At 66.7% G+C, this 18,210-nt stretch overlaps 3 protein-coding genes across 3 annotated transcripts; 2 read left to right on the top strand and 1 right to left on the bottom strand.

Moving 5' to 3' along the window:
- Window positions 1-886: 886 nt before the first annotated feature.
- PNKD (PNKD metallo-beta-lactamase domain containing) lies at window positions 887-13,081 on the bottom strand. Its single transcript, XM_075710410.1, has 10 exons — window positions 13,054-13,081; window positions 12,456-12,669; window positions 3,008-3,123; window positions 2,683-2,795; window positions 2,364-2,422; window positions 2,129-2,221; window positions 1,732-1,895; window positions 1,534-1,620; window positions 1,311-1,426; window positions 887-1,110 (listed from the first exon to the last, which is right to left on the bottom strand). Exons 1-10 carry the CDS (start codon window positions 13,079-13,081, stop codon window positions 937-939), a joined length of 1,164 nt encoding a protein of 387 aa, XP_075566525.1. The 3' UTR covers window positions 887-936.
- Window positions 8,685-11,663, top strand: TMBIM1 (transmembrane BAX inhibitor motif containing 1). The gene is made up of 11 exons (XM_075710542.1): window positions 8,685-8,906; window positions 9,014-9,096; window positions 9,191-9,255; window positions 9,377-9,430; window positions 9,569-9,619; window positions 9,769-9,808; window positions 9,987-10,024; window positions 10,251-10,338; window positions 10,458-10,553; window positions 10,824-10,877; window positions 10,979-11,663. The coding sequence occupies exons 1-11, from the start codon at window positions 8,690-8,692 to the stop codon at window positions 11,120-11,122; spliced, it is 930 nt and encodes a 309-aa protein (XP_075566657.1). The 5' UTR covers window positions 8,685-8,689; the 3' UTR covers window positions 11,123-11,663.
- Window positions 13,082-13,375: 294 nt separating the features above from the next.
- AAMP (angio associated migratory cell protein) lies at window positions 13,376-18,180 on the top strand. Its single transcript, XM_075710508.1, has 11 exons — window positions 13,376-13,463; window positions 13,807-13,959; window positions 14,370-14,489; window positions 14,646-14,785; window positions 14,900-15,044; window positions 15,202-15,285; window positions 15,569-15,684; window positions 16,071-16,174; window positions 16,712-16,802; window positions 17,095-17,249; window positions 17,514-18,180. Exons 1-11 carry the CDS (start codon window positions 13,376-13,378, stop codon window positions 17,587-17,589), a joined length of 1,272 nt encoding a protein of 423 aa, XP_075566623.1. The 3' UTR covers window positions 17,590-18,180.
- Window positions 18,181-18,210: the final 30 nt, after the last annotated feature.

The raw sequence follows: 18,210 nt of genomic DNA, 5'->3' as shown, positions 1-18,210 counted from the left end.
GGCCTCCCCCAAACCCCGGCACACCCCCGCTGCCCACCTCTGTAACCCTCGGGGGGGGGGGGACGACACAGTGACCCCAATCCCCCCCGGCCTCTGCAGCCCCACAGCTCCAGTCACGGACCCCACCCCTCCCCGCACCTGTCCGGGCCGGACACAGGCACCCCCCCAAAAAACGCCTCAGCCGTCTCCGTGGCAACGGCCCGGCCCCGCCTCTTAAAGGGACAGCGACGCCGCAGCGGTGTTTCGCGTGGGGAGGGTGGGAGCCCACTGGCCGCGGAGGAAAAGGGCCAAACAGGTACAAATCCGATCCAGTCTTTTATTTGGGGGAGGGGGTTAGTGGGGCGCTCCAGTCCCCAGTACAGCAGCACTCCCCCACACCCCACCAGTGTGCCCCCATGGCCCCATCCCAGTGTGTGTGCGTGCGGGGGGGGGGGCTCCAGCACCAAGCATGGGGTGCTGGAGAAAAGCCCCTTGCCTGGAGGTAGTACAGGAGCCCCCCCTTGCTGGGTCCATCCCAGCCCCCCCCCCCAAAGGATATGCACAGCACTGAGGGCTGCTAGGGGAAGGGGGGGGCTCCCTGAGTGCTGGGGGAGGGAGGGGAAATTGGGGTCTCCCAGAAAAACAGGGGGGCAGTGTTAGGAAAAGCCCTTGGTGCCATCCCTACAGCCCCAGCAGTGGGGTGGGGGGCTACAGACCCCCAGAAAGGGGATCAAGGTGCTTCTACATGACAGCTGGTGGCCCCCAAGTCTGGGGGAGCAAAGGCAGGGATCACTTATGGGGTGCCCACATGGTGTGGGGGGGTCTCCACTCTTCCCCCCAAAACCCTACACCCCAGGAGGGAGATTCACAGCACAATGAACCACACAGTCTTGGGCCCCCCATGCCCAAGCAGCACCCGCCCCCATGGAAAGGGGGAGGTCCGGGGAGTAGGGGGGTCTAGGTGGCTTTGTAGAGGTCCTTGCGCCTCCGCACCTCCTTGAGGACACGGGCGCGGAAGGCGTCGGGGTGCTCCCCCGCACCCCGCCGCAGCCCCAGCGCTGCCTGCAGCTCCGGCTGGTGGGTCCGCAGGAAGGGGTTGTAGGTCTGCTCTTCCCCCAGCGTGGAGGGGCACTGTGGGGGCAGCCACTCAGCCCCCCCGCCGGAGGCAGCACCCCCGGCAGGGAGCTGTGGACCCCCCCCAGCACCCCCTTCCCCTACGGCACCCGCCATGCAAGAGGGTGTCGGGGTGCAGCATCCCCGCTGAGGGATGGGGAACCCCGTGAGGGGCTGGGGTGGGGGGGGCTGCAGCCAGGGGACCTCCCCGGCCTCACCGTGCTCCTCTTCTCCTGGCGCTGCTGCATCGCCCACTGCAGCTTCTGCTCCAGCGCGGGGTTGTCCAGCTCCAGGAGGCTGGCGAAGCTCAGGCACTCCAGTGCGTACTCGTGGCCTGGGGACCCCTGTACCCCTTAGAATCACCCCTGCCTGGCTCCCCAGCTTGGCAGTGGGGGCTATGGGGGACACCAGCGGCTCTGATCTGCCTTTGGGGGCACTCACCTGGCCACAGCAGCGTCTCCTCGCCCAAGCCCACGGCCATGTCCAGGGAGGCGAGCATGGTCTCAGGGGAGCCCTCAAACAGCCTGCCTGGACCCCCGCATAACCTCCTGTCATAGGGTGAGGATTGGGGGCTCCCCCCAAACCTTTCCCAGCGTGGGGAACCCCTAACCACCGAGGTCCGGGGTCGGGTGCACTCACCGCAGCCAGCGAGGAAGAGGAGGTCCCCGGAGAAGAGGCAGGGGGGGCCGTCAAAGGGTCCCCCGTCCAACACGTACACCATATGGCCCACGGTGTGGCCAGGTGTGGCGAGCGCCTCGAAGGTCAGGCAGCCCACGCTCACCTTCTCCCTGTCCGCAAGTGGGCTGCGCCGGACAGAAGGGTGCACTTTCAGAGTACCCCCCCCAAAACACCCACCTCCCCGTGCAACCCTTCCCTGGTGCACTACTGTCATGAGCATGCCAGGTCTCTGCTCATGAAGGGGCCAACGTGGTAGCTAGGGGATGGACTGGTGGGCGGGTGGAGCAGACAGTGGTGGTTGGGGGTGAAGTGCCACCCCAAATTTATAGGGGTGCTATATGCGGGGCACAGGACTTACTTGGTGAGCTCTGGGATGGCATCGAGGGCGCTCCCGTAGACCTTGCAGGAGCCATGCCGCTGGCGGAGCGCCGCGTTCCCCCCGCTGTGGTCCCTGCGGACAGGGAGGTCAGCGCCCCTAAATATGTCCCCCCATACCCCCCCCTCACATGGGGTAGGGCTGGGGGTCGCCTCAGCTGGGGCACCCTCCACGGCAGCCACTGCCCGCCCCCAGGGCCCCCTCTCTTGCCCCTTACCAGTGTTTGTGGGTGCAGAATATGGCCTCCAGCATCACCCCCTCTTCTTCAATAGCAGCCTGGGAATTGTGGGGACAGGACAGAGAGATTGGGGGGGGGGGGGCGGGACACAGACCCCAAGTACCAGTCTCCCCTAACCCTCCCCCAGCTTCCAGACACTGGATGAGCCCTGCCACCCTCCAACCTTGCCCCGGGCACTAAGGGCTGCAGATTAGGGGCAGATTTGCCCCTTCTCTGCCCCCAAAAAAAACAGAGACATGCCACCCCCTCACCTGGGGACACCCAAACACCGGGTTGGAGGGGACTGTGGGAGTCTCACCTGCACGGCCTGTGGGTCGGAGGGGTCGACGACGGCCGCCCGGCTGGAGCCAGTGTCGATGACCAGGTAGCTGTAGTTGTTGGAGAGCACGGGAATGGGCAGGATTTTCACCCCTTGGGGGGGTGGAACAGACAGACAGACATCAGGGCATGACCCCCCCTGCCTGGGAAAGGCAGAGGGCCAGGCCAAACTCCCCACATCTTAAATCAAATTCTCAGTTAAACATGCTTTGGGCAATTTGGCGATGGCAACCCCTCCCCACCCCAAAGTGCCAGTATTGGAGGATGTGACGGGGCCATGGCCGGGGGGGCTCCCCAGGACTCACCGGGGAAGTGGCAGGGCTGGGGCGCGGAGTGGCCGTGTGGGTACCGCTCCCGGGCCTTCTTCACCTGCCGCCGGTAGAAGAGGTAGCCCAGCCGCGTGCGGGTGTACAGGCTGTACCTGGGGAGGGCAGACACCCCCCAGTGTTAACCCCCAGCCCCCCCAAGGAGCCCACTTGAGGAGGGAGCTGCTGCCAGGGCCAGCACCCCCACGGGGGACATGTACAGTGTCACTTTCGCAAGCGTGGGGGCCGGAAGTGGTGTCATCCCCCCCTTCCCTGCTCCAGATCGGCAGCGAGGGCAGAATCGGTTCCCCAGCCAAGTTCTACCCAGCTGCTCTGAGCAGCAAGGACCGGGGTGGGGGGGCATCGCTGTGGGGGTGTCCATCTGTCTGTCCATCTGCCCAGGAGGGCTCGAGCCCCAGGGCTTTGTCTGCAGCAGCACTCTGGCTGCCAGGCATCCCCAGCTTGTCCCCCCCCAACCCCCGGGGGGGCCATGCCCAGGGCTGACCCTGCTCCCAGGGCCTGCCCTGGGTGCCACGGCCCCAGAGAAGAGAGAAGCAGGAGCAGAACCGGCCGAGGAAAAGGGAAGCGAGAAATGGTCCCACAGCATGTGCCACGCAGGGGTCCACAGACGCACGCTGGAGGGCTTGGGGGGACCCCTCCATTTATACAGCAGCGTTTTGGGGCTGGGGACTGGTGCCATGAGGGACCTGCAAAGCCCCGGGTTGCCAAGTCCATCCCCAGGACAAGGGCATCCCCCCGGATGGTTCCATTCTCCGTGCTGGCACGGGCAGGTACTCCAGCGAGGGATCCTGGCAGGATCGCCATCGGTGGGGGTGGGAGCCCAAAGCCGGGGAGCGGGGGGCTCCTGCCAGTGTTATCCAAAGCCGATGTTGCTATAGAATGTCCATTGTAAAGCCCTGCCCTATCTATGCTTTTGTTTGGTTAATAGATTGCTAATGACAAATTGTCCAGGAACAGGACACAGGGTGATGTATTATTGTCTTGACTACTAAACCATGAAGAGTTACTAAGGATCTGCCCAGAAGGAAGGTAGGGGAAAGGTAATTTCGGCAGGGGGAGATTGCGACCACCGACTCAATTAAAAACTAGAGACACTACCCCCCACTCTCTGTGAGCCCCCACTCTGTGAGCATGCGTAGTAAGCTAAAATCATATTGTACCTTTAAATTTAAGTGAAGAAGATATGAACCAGTAAGAAATGCGTATGCTTAGCTAATTTAATGATTATGTAGTAGACAGGTGTGGTGTGTTAATTGTAATGTATGAAAGTCAGAGAAAACTTTGGTAGGTGTGCTGGCTTTGTGGAATTACCACCTAGCACCCAAACTTGCGCAACTTTGAGAACAGTACCTCGTCTCAGTGTGTGTGAACATTGGCTTAGTGCACGCCGGGTAAACGACCCCTATTTGGGACACCACCAGCACCGGGCAGCAGGGCCCCGGCTGGGGCCCCGGGGTGGGTTAAGGATTAGACCCGACGGAAGGAGCCCCCGGGGGGGGGGGGGGGGGCGTCAGATCCGGGGGTGACCATCACCGTGCTGGGGGAGCCGGCGGCTGATCCCCGGTGGCGGATTCCCGGCCCTGCGGAGCCCCGCCGGCAGCCGGGCTGACACCCCCCGCCTCGCCCCGCCCCGGGCGGGCTGAGCACCCGTGGGGGGCTCCCCCGCCTCCCCGCACCAGCGGGGCCGCAGCACACCCTCCCCGGGGGACCCCGCACAAGCAGGGGAGGACGGGCCCTTCCTCCCGGAGGCAGAACACAGGCGGGCGGCGGCGGCGGCTCCCTCCCGGCGGGGGGCACCGGAGCGGCGGACACTCACCCCACGCGGAACAGCAGCGGGCCGGCGAGGGCCATGAGGGCGGCGGCGAGGCGGCGGAGGGGCAGGCAGCGGCGCAGGCAGGCGGCCCCCAGCCCGCGGGCCCCAGCCGCCAGCGCCCGCAGCGCGGCCCCGCCATGCCCCGGGCGCCGCCCCCCGGCCATGCCGCCTTGGCCACGCCCCCCTCGCGTCACGGCATCGCCCCGGCCACGCCCCCCGCCGCCGCGCCCACCGCGCCCCCTGCTGGTCACGCCGCGTCACTGCCGCGGGAACCGTGGCGGGGGACCCCCCCCCCCCCACCGCGTCACCGGCGGAGAGGAGGGGATTCCCCCTCCCCCATCGCTGCAAAGGGTGTCCCCCAGATGACGTCACCGCGTGGAGAAGGGGGTCCCTAAGTGACGTCAGAACCGGCAGGAAGGAGGTCCCGGGGGGGGGGGGGGGCTGGCGGGGGCCGGAGGGCTCCGTCCCGGGGAGCGGCAGGAGGGGCAGCGCACCCCGGGCTCACCCGGCCCCCCCGGGCGCAGCGGCGCGGAGCCGCCGCGGGAGGGCGCGGCGGGCGGGCGGTGCCTTCCCCCGCCCCCGCCGCCCCGTCCCGGCTCGTCGCGGCCGCAGCCCGGCGGAGCAGCGCGCAGCAGGTAGGGCGGCCCGGCGCCGCTCCGCACCCCCCGCCTCTCCCGGTTCCCGCGTGGGGCCGCTGCCCAGGCTGGGGCACGGAGGACTGCCCCCCCACCCCCCGCCCGTCGGTCCCCCCCGTTCCCCCGACTTCCCCCCGCCACCCTCAACCCCCCTGTCCCGGCCCGCTCCGGTGCCACAGCCGGCGGGGGGGTGTCCCGGCGCTGGACCGAGCGTCCCGGCGGGCGGCGGGGACCGGGCGACGGTGGGAGGCCGGTCCCTGAGCGGCGGGGACGCGCTGCCACCCTTCGCACCCCCATCCCCGGAGCGGGGGGGGGGGCACTTCGGGTCGGGGTCCGGCGCGGCGAGGGGAGCGGGGACGGAGCGGGGTCCCGCGGGCAGGGACGCGGGGGGGGGGGACAGGCTCCCCACGGGCGGGACCCCGCTGTTAGGGCTGGTGCCGCTTTCTGGACCCCGCGGGATCGCGTAGGGGGAAGCGGGGCGCGGCGGGGGGTGCTCCGGAGGGGCTGGGGCACCGTCCTTCGCGCTGTGGAGGGTGTCCCCATGGACACCGTGGGGTGTCTCAGGAGCTGAGGGTCTGTGCCCAGCAGGGTGTGGGGTACGTGGGGACCAGCTCTGGGTGGCGTCGGGGGCGCCTGGGCTTGGGCACAGGATGGGACCTCTGTCACAGGCCCCTGCCCCCCGGGAGGGGGCTGCGGGGTGGGGGGCAGAGAGGCGGCGGCGATGCTGAGGTCTTGCAAACTCGTGTCCTGTGTGAGCGAGGTGGGGCAGCGGGGGAGCCCGGCCTGGGTGGGGCGCGCTGGAACCCCGACATGAGCCCCGCCGAGCTGGGCTGAGCCGGGCCAGATTGCGTGGTGCTGTGTTGGGTTGTGCTGTACCGAGCCGTGCCGTGCCGTGCGGGGGAGCTGTGCCGTACCAAGCCGTGCTGTGCCGTACCAAGCCGTGACGTGCCGTGCCGTACCAGGCTGTGCCGTACCAAGCCGTGCCGTGCTGTACCAGGCTGTGCTGTGCCAAGCCGTGCCATGCTGTGCTGTGCCGTACCAGGCTGTGCCATACTGGTGGGAGCTTCCAGGCTCTTCTGGGAAGTCAAATGCTTTCCTGGGCAGCCTCACCATGGGGAGCCATGGAGAAAGCGGGGAGCCCTGGCCCACACCCCAAACCCTGGTCCCCCGCCAAGGTGGCCCTTGGTGCCCCAGCGTCCTCGTGGAGCTGGTGGCAGGGGACGAGGCCGGGAGGAGCGCCGGGGCGGCTGGCAGGGACGCTGCGCGGTGCCACGGGTGGGGCCGTGCCGGGGGTGCCAGCCGCCTGCGCCCCGGGTCGCCGTCATGCTCACCTTATCTGTGCTGAGTCACGGTGCCAGAGCAGAGCAGCGCCCTGTCCCCGGGGACGGCGCGTCGTGCCGAGGCCACTGAGCCGTCCCGGGTGGCCCTGTGACCGGTGACTTCTGGTTTCAGGGCCCACTGTGCCGCAGCCCGGTGAGGGTGCAGGGTGCAGGGTGCTGCCTGCCTGCCTGGGTGCGGCAGCCGCAGGGAGCCGTCAGGCTGGTTCCTTCCCTGGCCCCAAGGCCACCCTGCCGGGGTGGGGACAAGGAAGGGCTGGGGCAGCCGGTGGAACCCTACCGCGCGGTCCTGGGTGGGACCCTCCGATGACCATGTGCCAGCTGGATACACCCCACTTTCCCCAGACGCCTGGGTTCCCTCCTGGGGACGCCAGTCCCCCCTAACTGGGGGCCAGTCGCAGGGGTTTTCCTGGGGTCAGGCTCCTAGTTTGGGCCCTACCCTGGCCCCACAGACAAGGTTGCTGCGAAGGGGCGCCAGGTTCTTCTAGGGAAACCGCATAGCAGCAGAAGTGAAACTTCCTGTCCGGGTCATCACCGCCATGCTGGTTAATTTTGGCACCACCGTCATCACGATGGAAAAGGGCGGTGAGGCTGTAGCAGCTCTGCTGCGGCTGGGACAGACTGATGGTGTGAGGGGTGGAGGGACGGATGCTGAGCTGCTTCCCCTGACCTGGCATGGCTGGCCCGGCTGTGCCCCCCTGGCACCGCTGCCCACCTGGCCCGGCCATGGTAAGCGCTGGTGTCAGGCTGGAGGAAGCGCCCTGTCCCCTCCCAGCCTGGTCCCAGTCAGGGTCAGGTCCTGGTCCCTTCCCAGGGACAGGCCTGGGGTCACGTCGCTGCTGCGAGCAGGGGAGAGAGACATGGCGGGTCCTGGCACCTGCCTGGGGCTTGGGGTGGGTGTCCGCCGGTGCCAGTGCCGGGGGGGTGGCAGGCGGGTAAAGGCCTGGCACCGGCTCCTGGCAGTGCCGTTGTTTTCCTGGCCTTGGAGATTCTGTCTTCCTCCTTCTCCTCCTCCTCCTCCTCCTCCTCCTCCTCCTCCTCCTGGGGCCAAGCCTGACAGCTGGCCCTGGGCCCGGGCTGGCTGCTCGCTGCTGCCGGGGGCTCTGCGAGGGGGCCCGGCGCAGCCGGAGAGGGGAGCTCAGCCCCGGGGGGGTCCTGGCTCCCCTCCTCGGGGACGCATCCACCTTCCTCCGCGGAGACGCGGGTGGCATTTGTCCCTATAACTCCCTGGGGGGGACTCAGGAATTCCGGAGCCCCTGCGTGACCCAGTGGGCTGCTGGGTGGGGGGGCACCCCCGAAATGGGGAGGGGGCAGTGGGGTCTGCATGGGTGTGATCAGGATCAGGCCCTGTGTTTCCATCCTGGGCAGCGGGCAGGGGGATGCTGTTTGTCCCCAGAGCGGTGCCACCAGGAGCCGGCGACCAGCCAGGGCACGGGGCGGGGGGACAGGACAGTGCTCCTTGCCCCCCAGCGACGGCAGGGTGGGCTCCAGAGGCCGGAGAGGTCACGTCCCCACCGGAGAGGTCACGTCCCCGACGCGGCTTGAGTCAGTGCGTGGCCATGCCCTGCCCGCGGCTGGCCACTGACGCAGGCGCCTGGGACTCAGGGCACAGGAATGCGGGTGGCCCTGGCCAAGGGACAGTAGGGACGTCCCTTGCCTCTCATTGACTCCCTGGCATTGAGGCCAGCTCGTCCTTATTAATTAGAAGCCGCTATTAAAGTGGGAGGGGGAGGTTTTGCGGCTCCACTGTCCTCTGTGTCCCTGCTCCTGCGGCTGTGCTCGCTGGGGACACGTCCTGCCCGGGGAGGGGGACCTGTGCCGACACCCCCCATCTTCTCTCCCTTCCAGGTGCCTGCAGAAGACACAAGGAGCCGGCATGGCACAGCCCAACGCGCCCCCCCCCTACGACGACAAGAACACCCTCTACCCCCCGCCCCCGGGGGGGTACCCCCAGCCCCCCCACTACGCTGGGGGGTACCCGCAGCCCGGAGGATACCCCGTGGCAGGGGGGTACGCACAGCCAGGGGGGTACCCCGCGGCAGGGGGGTACGCACAGCCGGGGATGGCCATGCCCACCATGCCTATTCGGTTTGGTAAGTGGGGGCACCTTGGGGTTTTTTTTGGGGGGGGCACTGGAAACAGGGTCGCATGGGGGGGCTGCGCAGCCCACCCTGGTGCTGAGGGGTGTCCCCCATCGCAGGTGACAGTGGCATTGGGGACAGCCCCCCCTTCCAATCGGCCGACTGGGATGACAAGAAAGTCCGGCACACCTTCATCCGTAAGGTGAGTCCTGGGGGGCTGGGGGCACCCGTCAGGGTTGGGGGGCATCTGTTGGTTTTGGGGGGCCGGGTGCTGACCTCCCCCCCGTCTCTCGCAGGTCTACGCCATCATCTCCTTGCAGCTGCTGCTGACAGTGGGGATCATTGCCGTGTTCACCTTTGTGTGAGTGGGGCGTCCCTCCTTAGCCTTGCCCCGAAAAAGGGGGGAGCCTGGCCCTGTGTCTCCTGGGGGGGGGCATCTCAAGGGGACAGAGTCCCTCACGCTTGTCCCTCCTGTCCCGCAGCTCCCCTGTCCGCTCCTTCGTCCAGATGAACACTGCCATCTACTACGCCTCATAGTGAGTAGGGGGTCCACCAGCTTGCGCCCCGCGGGGTGCCCTTCGGCAGCTGGTGCCCCACAATCGCAGCCCCCCCAGCCCCGGGGCGGGGTCTGGTTGGGGGGTCGCAGGGCTGACACCTGCTGTCTCTCTCTGCAGTGCCGTGTTCCTGGTGACCTACCTGGTGCTGGTCTGCTGCGAGGGTCCCCGGTGAGTTGCTGGTGGCTGAGACCCCCGTGGTGGGGGGTGTGTGGATAATGGGGGGGTCGCTGCCTGGGGCTGCCCCTGGGGGGTGGGGACCAGGGGGGCATGACAAGGCCGCTGTCACCAGCTCACCTCTCCCCGTGTTTTGTCCCCAGGAGACGCTTCCCCTGGAACATCATCCTGCTGACCATCTTTGTGAGTGGGCTGGGGCCGGTGGGGGGGGGCTGGTGGTGCCCCCATGGCACCCCAGCTCCCCAGGTGGGCTGGGAGGGATAGGGGGATGGGGGACGCATGGGCAGGTGTGGGGGCAGCCTGGAACTGCTGGCCCCCATGGTGCTGCTTGCCTTGCTGAGCCCACCCTTCTCTCCCACAGACGCTGGCCATGGGGCTGATGACGGGGATGATTGCCAGGTACGCCCCGGGGAGCCCGCAGTGACAGGAGCTGGGGGCCCTCCTGTCCCTCGCCACGTGGCCGGCTCAAATGAGAGGCTGCTGGGAGCCGGGGAACACCCCAGTCCCCTGGGCTCGGGGACAGCCGGGTCCCTGCCTGGGATCAGGGCTGTGGGGGGTCAACACCACCCCCCTGGCAGGGGGATGCCGAAGCATGGGGTGACTCTGGTGTCCCCTCCATCTGCAGCATGTACCAGACCAGTGCTGTCCTGATCGCCATGCTCATCACCGCCATTGTGGCCATCATTGTCACCATCTTCTGCTTCCAGACCAAGGCAAGGAGGGCAACGTGCCCTGCCCTGCCCTGGGAGGGGGGTCAGGTGTGGGGAGCCGGGCGGTGGGGACACCCCGGGCTCTCCTGTGACATGTATGTGTGTGTGTGTGTCCCTGGCAGGTTGATTTTACGTCATGTCCGGGACTTTTCTGCGTGCTGGGCATCGTGGTCATGGTGACCGGGATCATCACCGCCATTGTTCTCTCCTTCAAATATGTGAGTGGGGGGGACAGAGGGGCTGTGGGGTGCCATGGGTGTCCCCGGTTGTGTGTCCCCAGGGCTGGTACGGGCTGTGGGGGGTTTGGGTGGTCCCCCTTTGCTGGGAAGCAGGGTGTGGTGCTGGCCACGGCAGAGGCAGCTTACCCGCGGGGAGAGGGTGCGTCGGCGTCATCTCCTTGGGAGCCAGGTGTGGGCAGGGCCTGCCCTGCCTTGCCTGCTGCCTGCCAGCACCCAGCTCAGCCTGCCCGTGCTCCCTTCCCCGTGCAGGTCCCCTGGCTCCATATGCTGTATGCGGCCATCGGCGCCATTGCCTTCACTCTGGTGAGTTGACGCTTGGGGTGGGCAGAGGGTGTCAGGCAGGGACTGGGGAGGGGGGGGAACCCGCCCCTCTGGTCACTGCCTGACACCCTCTGCCCCCCCAGTTCCTTGCCTATGACACCCAACTTGTGCTGGGGAACAGGAAGAACACGCTGAGCCCTGAGGAATACATCTACGGCGCCCTCACCATCTACACTGATATCGTCTACATCTTCACCTTCATCCTGCAGATCGTTGGCCGGGATTAGACCCGGGACCCCTCCTGTCCCCCCTGCCCACCCCGCTGCCCCTCACCCCCTCCTCTGGCCTCTGTACAGAATACGGCCACTTACTATGACTCCTAACGCTTCAGCATCCCTAGCTGTAGGCTGCTAAGGAAAGGGCTTCCCTTGATCACCCCCCCACAAGCCTCCAAGGGTGGTGGAGGGGACCGGCCACTGGTGTTTGGGCAGTGCCCAGCCTCAGCACCGCTCGCTGAGGCTGTGCTGGCGGTGCCGAGCTGGCAGTGGAGCGCCACAGTCCTGCCTGGGCATGGGGAACTGGCAGCAGCCGCTGGGATTGTCTTGGGATTTTTTTTTTGGCAGAGCCTGGTCAGTGTCATTCACTCAGTGCCTTAAACGTGTCTCCGGCTGCGCCCCCCTCCCTGAGCTGCGGCAGTGCCTGGTGCAGGCTGGGGGCAGCTGGGACCCCCGTGGCAGGACTCGTGGCAGATCTCGCGTCGCAGAGGCCCTGCAGCCACGGATGTGGGCAAAGTTGCACTTGCTAAATAAAACACACTTTAATTTTCCAGACGGTCCCAGCCTTACTGGTGTGGCGACTCCCCCGAAAAAAACCTGTGGGCAGCCTCAGCGGGGGCTGCGGCCTGGGGCAGCACAAATCCTGCTTTGGGGCAGAAAACCAAGGTCAAGGTGCTGCAGGCCTGGCCTCCCTCCCCTGCCTGTACCCCTCCGCCCTTGTGGGCAGCACCCCAGCTGCAGAGCAGCTGGGCCTCCCCCGCTGCTGGCGTAGGCAGAGCCTGGGGCTGAGCGCTGAGGGAGCGACCGCAGTGGCACTGAGCTGTTCCACTCGCCAGGGACGAAGTTTATTTGTCCCTATCCAGCCCCACGACCACCCCACGGGCTGGACAGGGAGAGCAGCGCCAGTGCCGCGTGTCCCACGGCGGGGGCGGCCCCTCGGCCAGTCCCTTCCAGGTGCCACAGTGCCAGGCTGGGGGCGGGGGGCAGCCTGGCTATGCCCCCCTGGCCACCCTCTTGTATCGCTCCGTCTCGTACTCGCCCTGGTTGGCTTCCATCATCTTTTGGCGGATTTTGAGCTGCTCCAGACGTTTTTTGTCCACTTCCCGCTTGGTCAGGAGGAAAAGGATGATGCCGGAGGGCAATCCGATGGCCCTGCAAGACATCCGGCAGGCAAGAGATGGAGAGAGCCGGCGGGGAAACAAGGGCCCTGTGCCACCCTGGGGCGGCAGGGACACCCCCCCCGCTCAGCGCTGCAGCCTCCCAGGACCCCCCCGTCCCACCCCAGGCCCTGCAAAGCAGCGGAGCCTCCCGGTGCCGAGCCTCTCCCGCCGCCCGAGCCACTCACCAGGCCACCCCCACCGGCTTCATCGGGTTCTTGCCCTTCTTGCGCGTGGGGATATACTCCACCCCCTCGGGGAGCCCCCCGCTGCCGGGCTCCGGGCCGGCCCGTGGCCCCACCGGCTGGTGGCTGCTCTGCCCGAGGAACCGTGCGCCGGGGGGGGCCGGCCGCCCCCAGGGCCTGGCGGGACCCCCTGCCCGCCCTGCTGCCGCCAGCAGCCCTGCGGGGAGAGAGGCGTTAGGGAGGGGCAGCCACAGGGCGGCGTGCGGGGGCCCAGCCCGAGCTGCCTGAGGCTCCTGCCCTGCCCTCACCCCTGCCCTTCCCCATACCCCTGCCCTTCCCCATACCCCTGCCCCGGGGGCGGGGGGGCTCGGAGGCGGGGCCTAAGCCGTGAGGGGCGGGGCAAAGACCGAGGGGCGCGGCCGAGGGCGCCAGGGGCGGGGCTCTAAGCCCTCTCCTCAGCCGGGCGGGGCGGGGCCGAGGCCTTGCGGGCCGGGCCTAGGGGCGTCCCGGGAGGGTTTGTGTCGGAGGCCGCGGGGCCGTGCGGTGAGGGTGGTAGCGGGACGCTCCCGGTGCCCTCGCCCCTCCGCCCGCCCGCCGTTACCCCGCAGTCCGCCGAGCGCCGCCGCCATGGTGGGCCGTGCCAGTGTGCGGCCGCCCCGCTGCATGCCGGGAGCTGCAGTCCGCCGCGCGGGGGCTGCCGGGGGGCGGTGCTGCCCGGGCGGAGGGCGGGAAACTACAGCTCCCAGAGGGCATCGCGCGGGGCGCGGTCGGCCTAGCCTGCTGGCGGAAGGGGCGAGGTCATGGTGAGGACGCGGGTCGGGGTTGGCTGAGGCCGGAGGGCGACGGGCGGGGATTGGCCGGGGCGGGGCAAGCGGCGGAAGCGGCGGCGGCGGCGGCGGGGTGGGGTGCGCGGGCAGGCCGGCATGGAGCCCGCCGAGGGCCCGGGGGCGCTGGGCTTCCATGGCGACGAGGAGATCATCGAGGTGGTGGAGCTGGGCCCGCCCGGGCCGGGTGAGACGGGGCGCCCCGCGCCGCGCACAGGGCAGGGCCTGCGGGGGCTCCGGCCTCCCGCCGGGGCACCGGGCCCCCTCCGACCCCGCCTCAGCGCCAGGCCCGGCCCGGCCGCGGGTCCCGGCCCGTTTCCCCCCCGGGCCTGCGGCCTCTCCCTGCGTCGCGCTCCTCTCCTTTGCGGCCGCTCTGCTCCCGGTCTCCCGGCCGCGGTGGCATCGGGATCGCGCATCCCCCCCCGCTGCCCCGTCCCCCAGGGACCCCCGAGGTCCCCCCGCGCCCGCAGCCGCCTGGAAAGGCCGAGCCGGGCAGGCCGTGACTGCGTCCTGACCTTCGCCCTCTGTAGATGACCTGGCCGACGAGATGGAGGACGTGGACTTTGACGACGAGGGGGCAGAAGAGCCCGACGCCGAAGCTTGGGAGACAGAGGACGACGAGGGGGTGGAGGACGGCATGGAGGCACAGGATGACAGCGAGGTCACGTTCTCCCTCCACTCGGGTGAGTGGTGGGCATGGGCAGGGGCAGCTCGGGTCCCCCTTGGGACCTGCTCCCACCCTGGCTTTCCCTAGAGTAACAGACTGCAGCAGGTCCTTGCCAGGCTGCCGTCTCCCAGCTGCTCCTGGGACAGCCGTCACAACTCGGGGCTGTGATGCTTTGGGCTTTGCTCCTTTCTAACTTACACTCTGGTAGAGAAGCCCTTTGAGCCTCCTACCATGGTGGCTTGCCCTGAGCTTTGCAGGTGCTCTTCCCCCACAGGAAAAATAGATTGCCACTCGTTTGGGTTGGGAGTTCAGCTTGCTGACGTCCCACCCAGACCTGGTGTTGCTTGGGTTTGGATCCCCTGGGAACACTGGGTGGGGCGTGAACGGCATCTGAGCCACGTAGCCTCTCTCTTCTCCTCTGTGAAGCTTCTGTTTTCTGCGTGAGCCTCGACCCCAAGACCAACACGCTGGCGGTGACGGGCGGGGAGGATGACAAGGCCTTTGTGTGGCGCGTGAGCGATGGAGAGCTCTTGTTCGAATGCTCAGGTGAGGTGTTTGAGGCTGGCTGAGTGAGCGGCTGTGTGCCCTCCCAGCCACATCTCTCCAGACACGCTCTTCCCCAGCTGATGCTCTGCTGGAGCCAGGCCCCTGACCGTCCTCCATAGCTTGGCCTGAGCAGTCTCTGTCCCCCGACGTCTCTAGGACACAAGGACTCAGTCACCTGTGCCGGCTTCAGTCACGACTCTGTGTTTGTGGCCACGGGTGACATGTCTGGGCTTATCAAAGTGTGGCGGGTGGACTCCAAGGAAGAAGTGTGGTCCTTCGAGGTGGGGGACTTGGAGGTGAGCAGCAGGACCCCTGGTGCCGTGAGGAGTTTGTGGGCCAGCAGCTGGGACTCAGCTGGGTGGCGGGGGGATGCCACCCCCGCGACACCGCCTGTTCCTCTCTCTGCCCAGTGGATGGAGTGGCACCCTCAAGCCCACGTCCTTCTGGCGGGCACGGCTGATGGCAACTCCTGGATGTGGAAGATCCCGAGTGGAGACTGCAAAACCTTCCAGGGCCCTGCATGCCCGGCCACGTGTGGCAGGATCCTGCCTGATGGTGAGGCACGGGAACTGTCCAGGGTGGGGAATGTCACCAGCTCTGTGACAGATCCTGCTGCCACCATCTGCCCTCCTGCTTCTGCCAGTCTGTGCTGAGCAGGAGGCGGAGGGACAAGGGGAGCTGTGGCTCTATCCGCTGGCTCTGTCTCACCCAGGGAAGCGAGCAGTGGTGGGGTACGAGGATGGGACCATGCGCATCTGGGACCTGAAGCAGGGAACCTCACTGCATGTCCTGAAAGGTAGGGAAGAGGTTAATCACCTGGGGCGCTCCCTAACTTGGGAATGGCCCCTTCAGTGGGCTCTGACCTCTGCCTGGGTGGAGAGGTGGCACCCTCCAAGGCCAGGGGCTGCCGGAGGGGGCCTGGCGCTGGGTTTTCTTGTCCCCGCAGGTGGCTGCTTCTTGCCAGCGGGGTGCTGGCAGAGCCAGGCAAGGTGGAGGCTGCAGGAGGGTGGGTTTCGAGGCCCACCGGCTCTCCGTGGGGAGGACACGTGGAGCTCATGCCTCTCCTGCTCGCCCCCTAGGCCAGGACGGCCACCAGGACCCCTTGACGTGTGTGGCCAGCAACCAGGACGGCAGTTTGATCATGACGGGTTCTGTGGACTGTCACGCCAAGCTGGTTAACTCCGCCACGGGCAAGGTGGGTCCGTGTGCGCGGGGGCAGAGCCAGGAGCCCTGGGAGACCGGCTTCCTGAGCCCCTGTCCTGGGCCAGGCCGGTGTCTCCGGGTGGTTCAGGGCTCTGCAGGCCCCGAGCAGCCTGTGGTGGCCACCGGCAGCCAGCAGGAGGCGCCCTTGGCCAACACAACTGCTTCCTCCCTGCTACTGGTGAGACCTGCAGCTGGGTGGTCCTGCTGGGCTCATGGAAGGAAGTTCCCCCTTTTTTGCTCCGAGGAGCTGAGGTTTTGGGGTCGGGCTGTCATGTGCAGGGGGTGTAGGCTCGATCCCGGGTAAGAAAGGGGACCTCAGTGTGACTGGGGAGTCCCTTTCCCCTCTCCTCGGGGACTAGTCAGCCTCCCTCCACCCAGGTGGTGTGCGTGTTCAAGATGGACGGCATGGCCCCCAAGGCCCCTGCCGGCGAGGGCGAGGAGGCAGAGTCCAACTCGGTGGAGTCGCTGGGCTTCTGTAACGTGTGAGTGTGGGGACAGCCCCTCTTCAGTGCTAGATCTTACAGGGGTTGTTACAAACAGATCCAGTTCTTCATCCCTCATGCTCGTTCTGCTGCGTTTCTCTCACCTCCATCCTCCCCATCTGGCTGTGGAGATCCCAGGTCACTTGGGTGTGACATGGAACACAAGGCATACCAGCTGCTCAGTCTGTGTCGTGTCGTATCCCCCCCCCCCCCCCCCCCCCCCCCCCCCCCCGTGGGTTTCTGGGCTAGCCTGACAGACCACTGTTTGGCTGGGATACCCTCCAGACACGGCTGCCGGGGATCTTTCCTACCAGGCATTGTCTTCTCTCCCTCGTGAACCTCAGGCTGGTTGCTGACTCTCGCTGTCCTGTTGGGTTTCCTTATCAAGGTGTTTCATGGCCCCGGCAATCGGGTTCTCCCACATCATCTTGATATGCTGTAGTCCTCAGCATAGGGCTTGCCTTCAAGCTTGATCCTTCGTGCGCTTCCATCCCTGCTTCCCCCAGGCCCACATAACACCTGTTCCCCTCTCTGCAGGATGCCACTGGCTGCTGTGGGCTACCTGGATGGCACGCTGGCTATCTATGACCTCTCCACACAGAGCTTGAGGCATAAGTGCCAACACGAGGTACTGCCCTACCCCCTCTCCCTAGGCCTGGTCTTTGGGCCCATCTGAGACCTCCCTTGGAGCCCAGGGGCTTTCCTGGGGCCAGTTCCCAATTTGTGCTTCTCCCTCAGCCCCTTGGGCTTCCCCAAAGGCAGCCGCAGTCCCTGCACAGAGGATGTGCCCCATAGCTTGGCCCTGGGGGCTGGCGCTCCTATCTGTGGGGATGACAGACAGTGCTGGAGAGGCACATGGTGGGGAGCTGAGACTTGCTGGGGGTCCCCAGTGCTCACTCTGTGGCTTCCCCTTACCCCAGTCAGGGATCGTGCAGCTGCTGTGGGAGGAGAGCTCGGCCGTGGTGTACACCTGCAGCCTGGATGGGGCTGTGCGGCTCTGGGATGCCCGCTCAGGGAAGATGATCAGCGAGTACCGAGGGCACTCGGCTGAAATCCTCGACTTTGCTGTCAACAAGTGAGCAGGGAATCCCCAGACCCCTTCCGTGATGGGTGGAGGGACCAGGGGTGGCAGGGGCCTTCAGCCTCAGGAACTTGAATCACAAGCTGTCTCTCCTTTGGGTGCCCCTGGGGTATGGTCCCAAGGTGGGAGGGGGGCGGGGGACACACACCCAGGTCCATGCTGAGACTTGAGGTCTCAGAGCTGGGCCAGGGGTGTGGGTGAGGGATGCCCAAAGCCCCCAGCCCCATTTCTGAGCCCTGTCTCCCCCCCCCCCACCAGGGACGCCTCCATTGTGGTGACGACCTCTGGTGACCACCAAGCCAAAGTGTTCTGCGTCCAGCGCCCCGATCGCTAGGAACTGTGCTGAGGGATGGTGTCCTGGCTGTGACAGGTGGCTCGTGTACAGAGGGATGAGGGAGATGGGCTTCACCACCCTTCTCCAGTGCATGCTTTGTAATTTTCCAGCCTGCCCTGCTTTGCCCTCACCATCTGGGGGCTAAGCCTGGGGTTTTGTATGAAAATATCTTTTAATTATATAAATTATTTCACTTAACTGGATGCCATCCACTCTGCTTGTTGGGGGGAAGAGGACCTGGGCAGCTGTGCTCCCTCCCTCCTCAGGGCTCTCCCCAGCATCCAGCCATGGCCTGAGGATCAATGGCAGACGGTTTTATGCTGGTCTGGGTGGAGGCAGAGAACCCCCATCCTAGCTCTCCCTGTTAGGGGGAATGAGGGGGCCAAGGTAGGAGGGAAGGATGCAGATTGCTAGCTGAGTGTAGGAGAATCCTGCTCTGTGCAGTTCCTTAACGCAACAGGCTACTCCTAGACCTGGACGCAGCACCCCCACTTCAACCCCCAAGACAGAGATCATCAGAAGTAATTTGCTCCAGGATACAGTAATTATCCACCTTGCACCTGTGACTCCAAACACCCCTTCCAGGGCAAGGCCACATGCATTGACAAGCCAAAGCCCCAC

This window comes from Pelecanus crispus, chromosome 5, assembly GCF_030463565.1.
Source record: "Pelecanus crispus isolate bPelCri1 chromosome 5, bPelCri1.pri, whole genome shotgun sequence".
In the NCBI taxonomy this organism is placed as follows: domain Eukaryota; kingdom Metazoa; phylum Chordata; class Aves; order Pelecaniformes; family Pelecanidae; genus Pelecanus; species Pelecanus crispus.
The sequence above is the reverse complement of the archived record's forward strand: the minus strand, read 5'-3'. Positions and strand labels throughout refer to the sequence as shown.

Bases quoted from the DNA above. Each gene is read 5' to 3' on its own strand.
- PNKD (XM_075710410.1), bottom strand. From the start codon at position 13,081: ATGGCGGCGGCGCTCGGCGGACTGCGGG. The intron at 1,896-2,128 runs GTAAGTCCTGTG...TGTCCGGCGCAG, and splicing joins GCCATCCCAGAGCTCACCAA to CCCACTTGCGGACAGGGAGA. The intron at 1,427-1,533 runs GTGAGTGCCCCC...AGGGGTCCCCAG, and splicing joins GGAGACGCTGCTGTGGCCAG to GCCACGAGTACGCACTGGAG.
- AAMP (XM_075710508.1), top strand. From the start codon at position 13,376: ATGGAGCCCGCCGAGGGCCCGGGGGCGCTGGGCTTCCATGGCGACGAG. The intron at 14,490-14,645 runs GTGAGGTGTTTG...CGACGTCTCTAG, and splicing joins GCTCTTGTTCGAATGCTCAG to GACACAAGGACTCAGTCACC. The intron at 16,175-16,711 runs GTGAGTGTGGGG...CCCTCTCTGCAG, and splicing joins TCGCTGGGCTTCTGTAACGT to GATGCCACTGGCTGCTGTGG.
- TMBIM1 (XM_075710542.1), top strand. From the start codon at position 8,690: ATGGCACAGCCCAACGCGCCCCCCCCCTACGACGACAAGAACACCCTC. The intron at 9,256-9,376 runs GTGAGTGGGGCG...CCTGTCCCGCAG, and splicing joins ATTGCCGTGTTCACCTTTGT to CTCCCCTGTCCGCTCCTTCG. The intron at 10,025-10,250 runs GTACGCCCCGGG...CTCCATCTGCAG, and splicing joins ATGACGGGGATGATTGCCAG to CATGTACCAGACCAGTGCTG.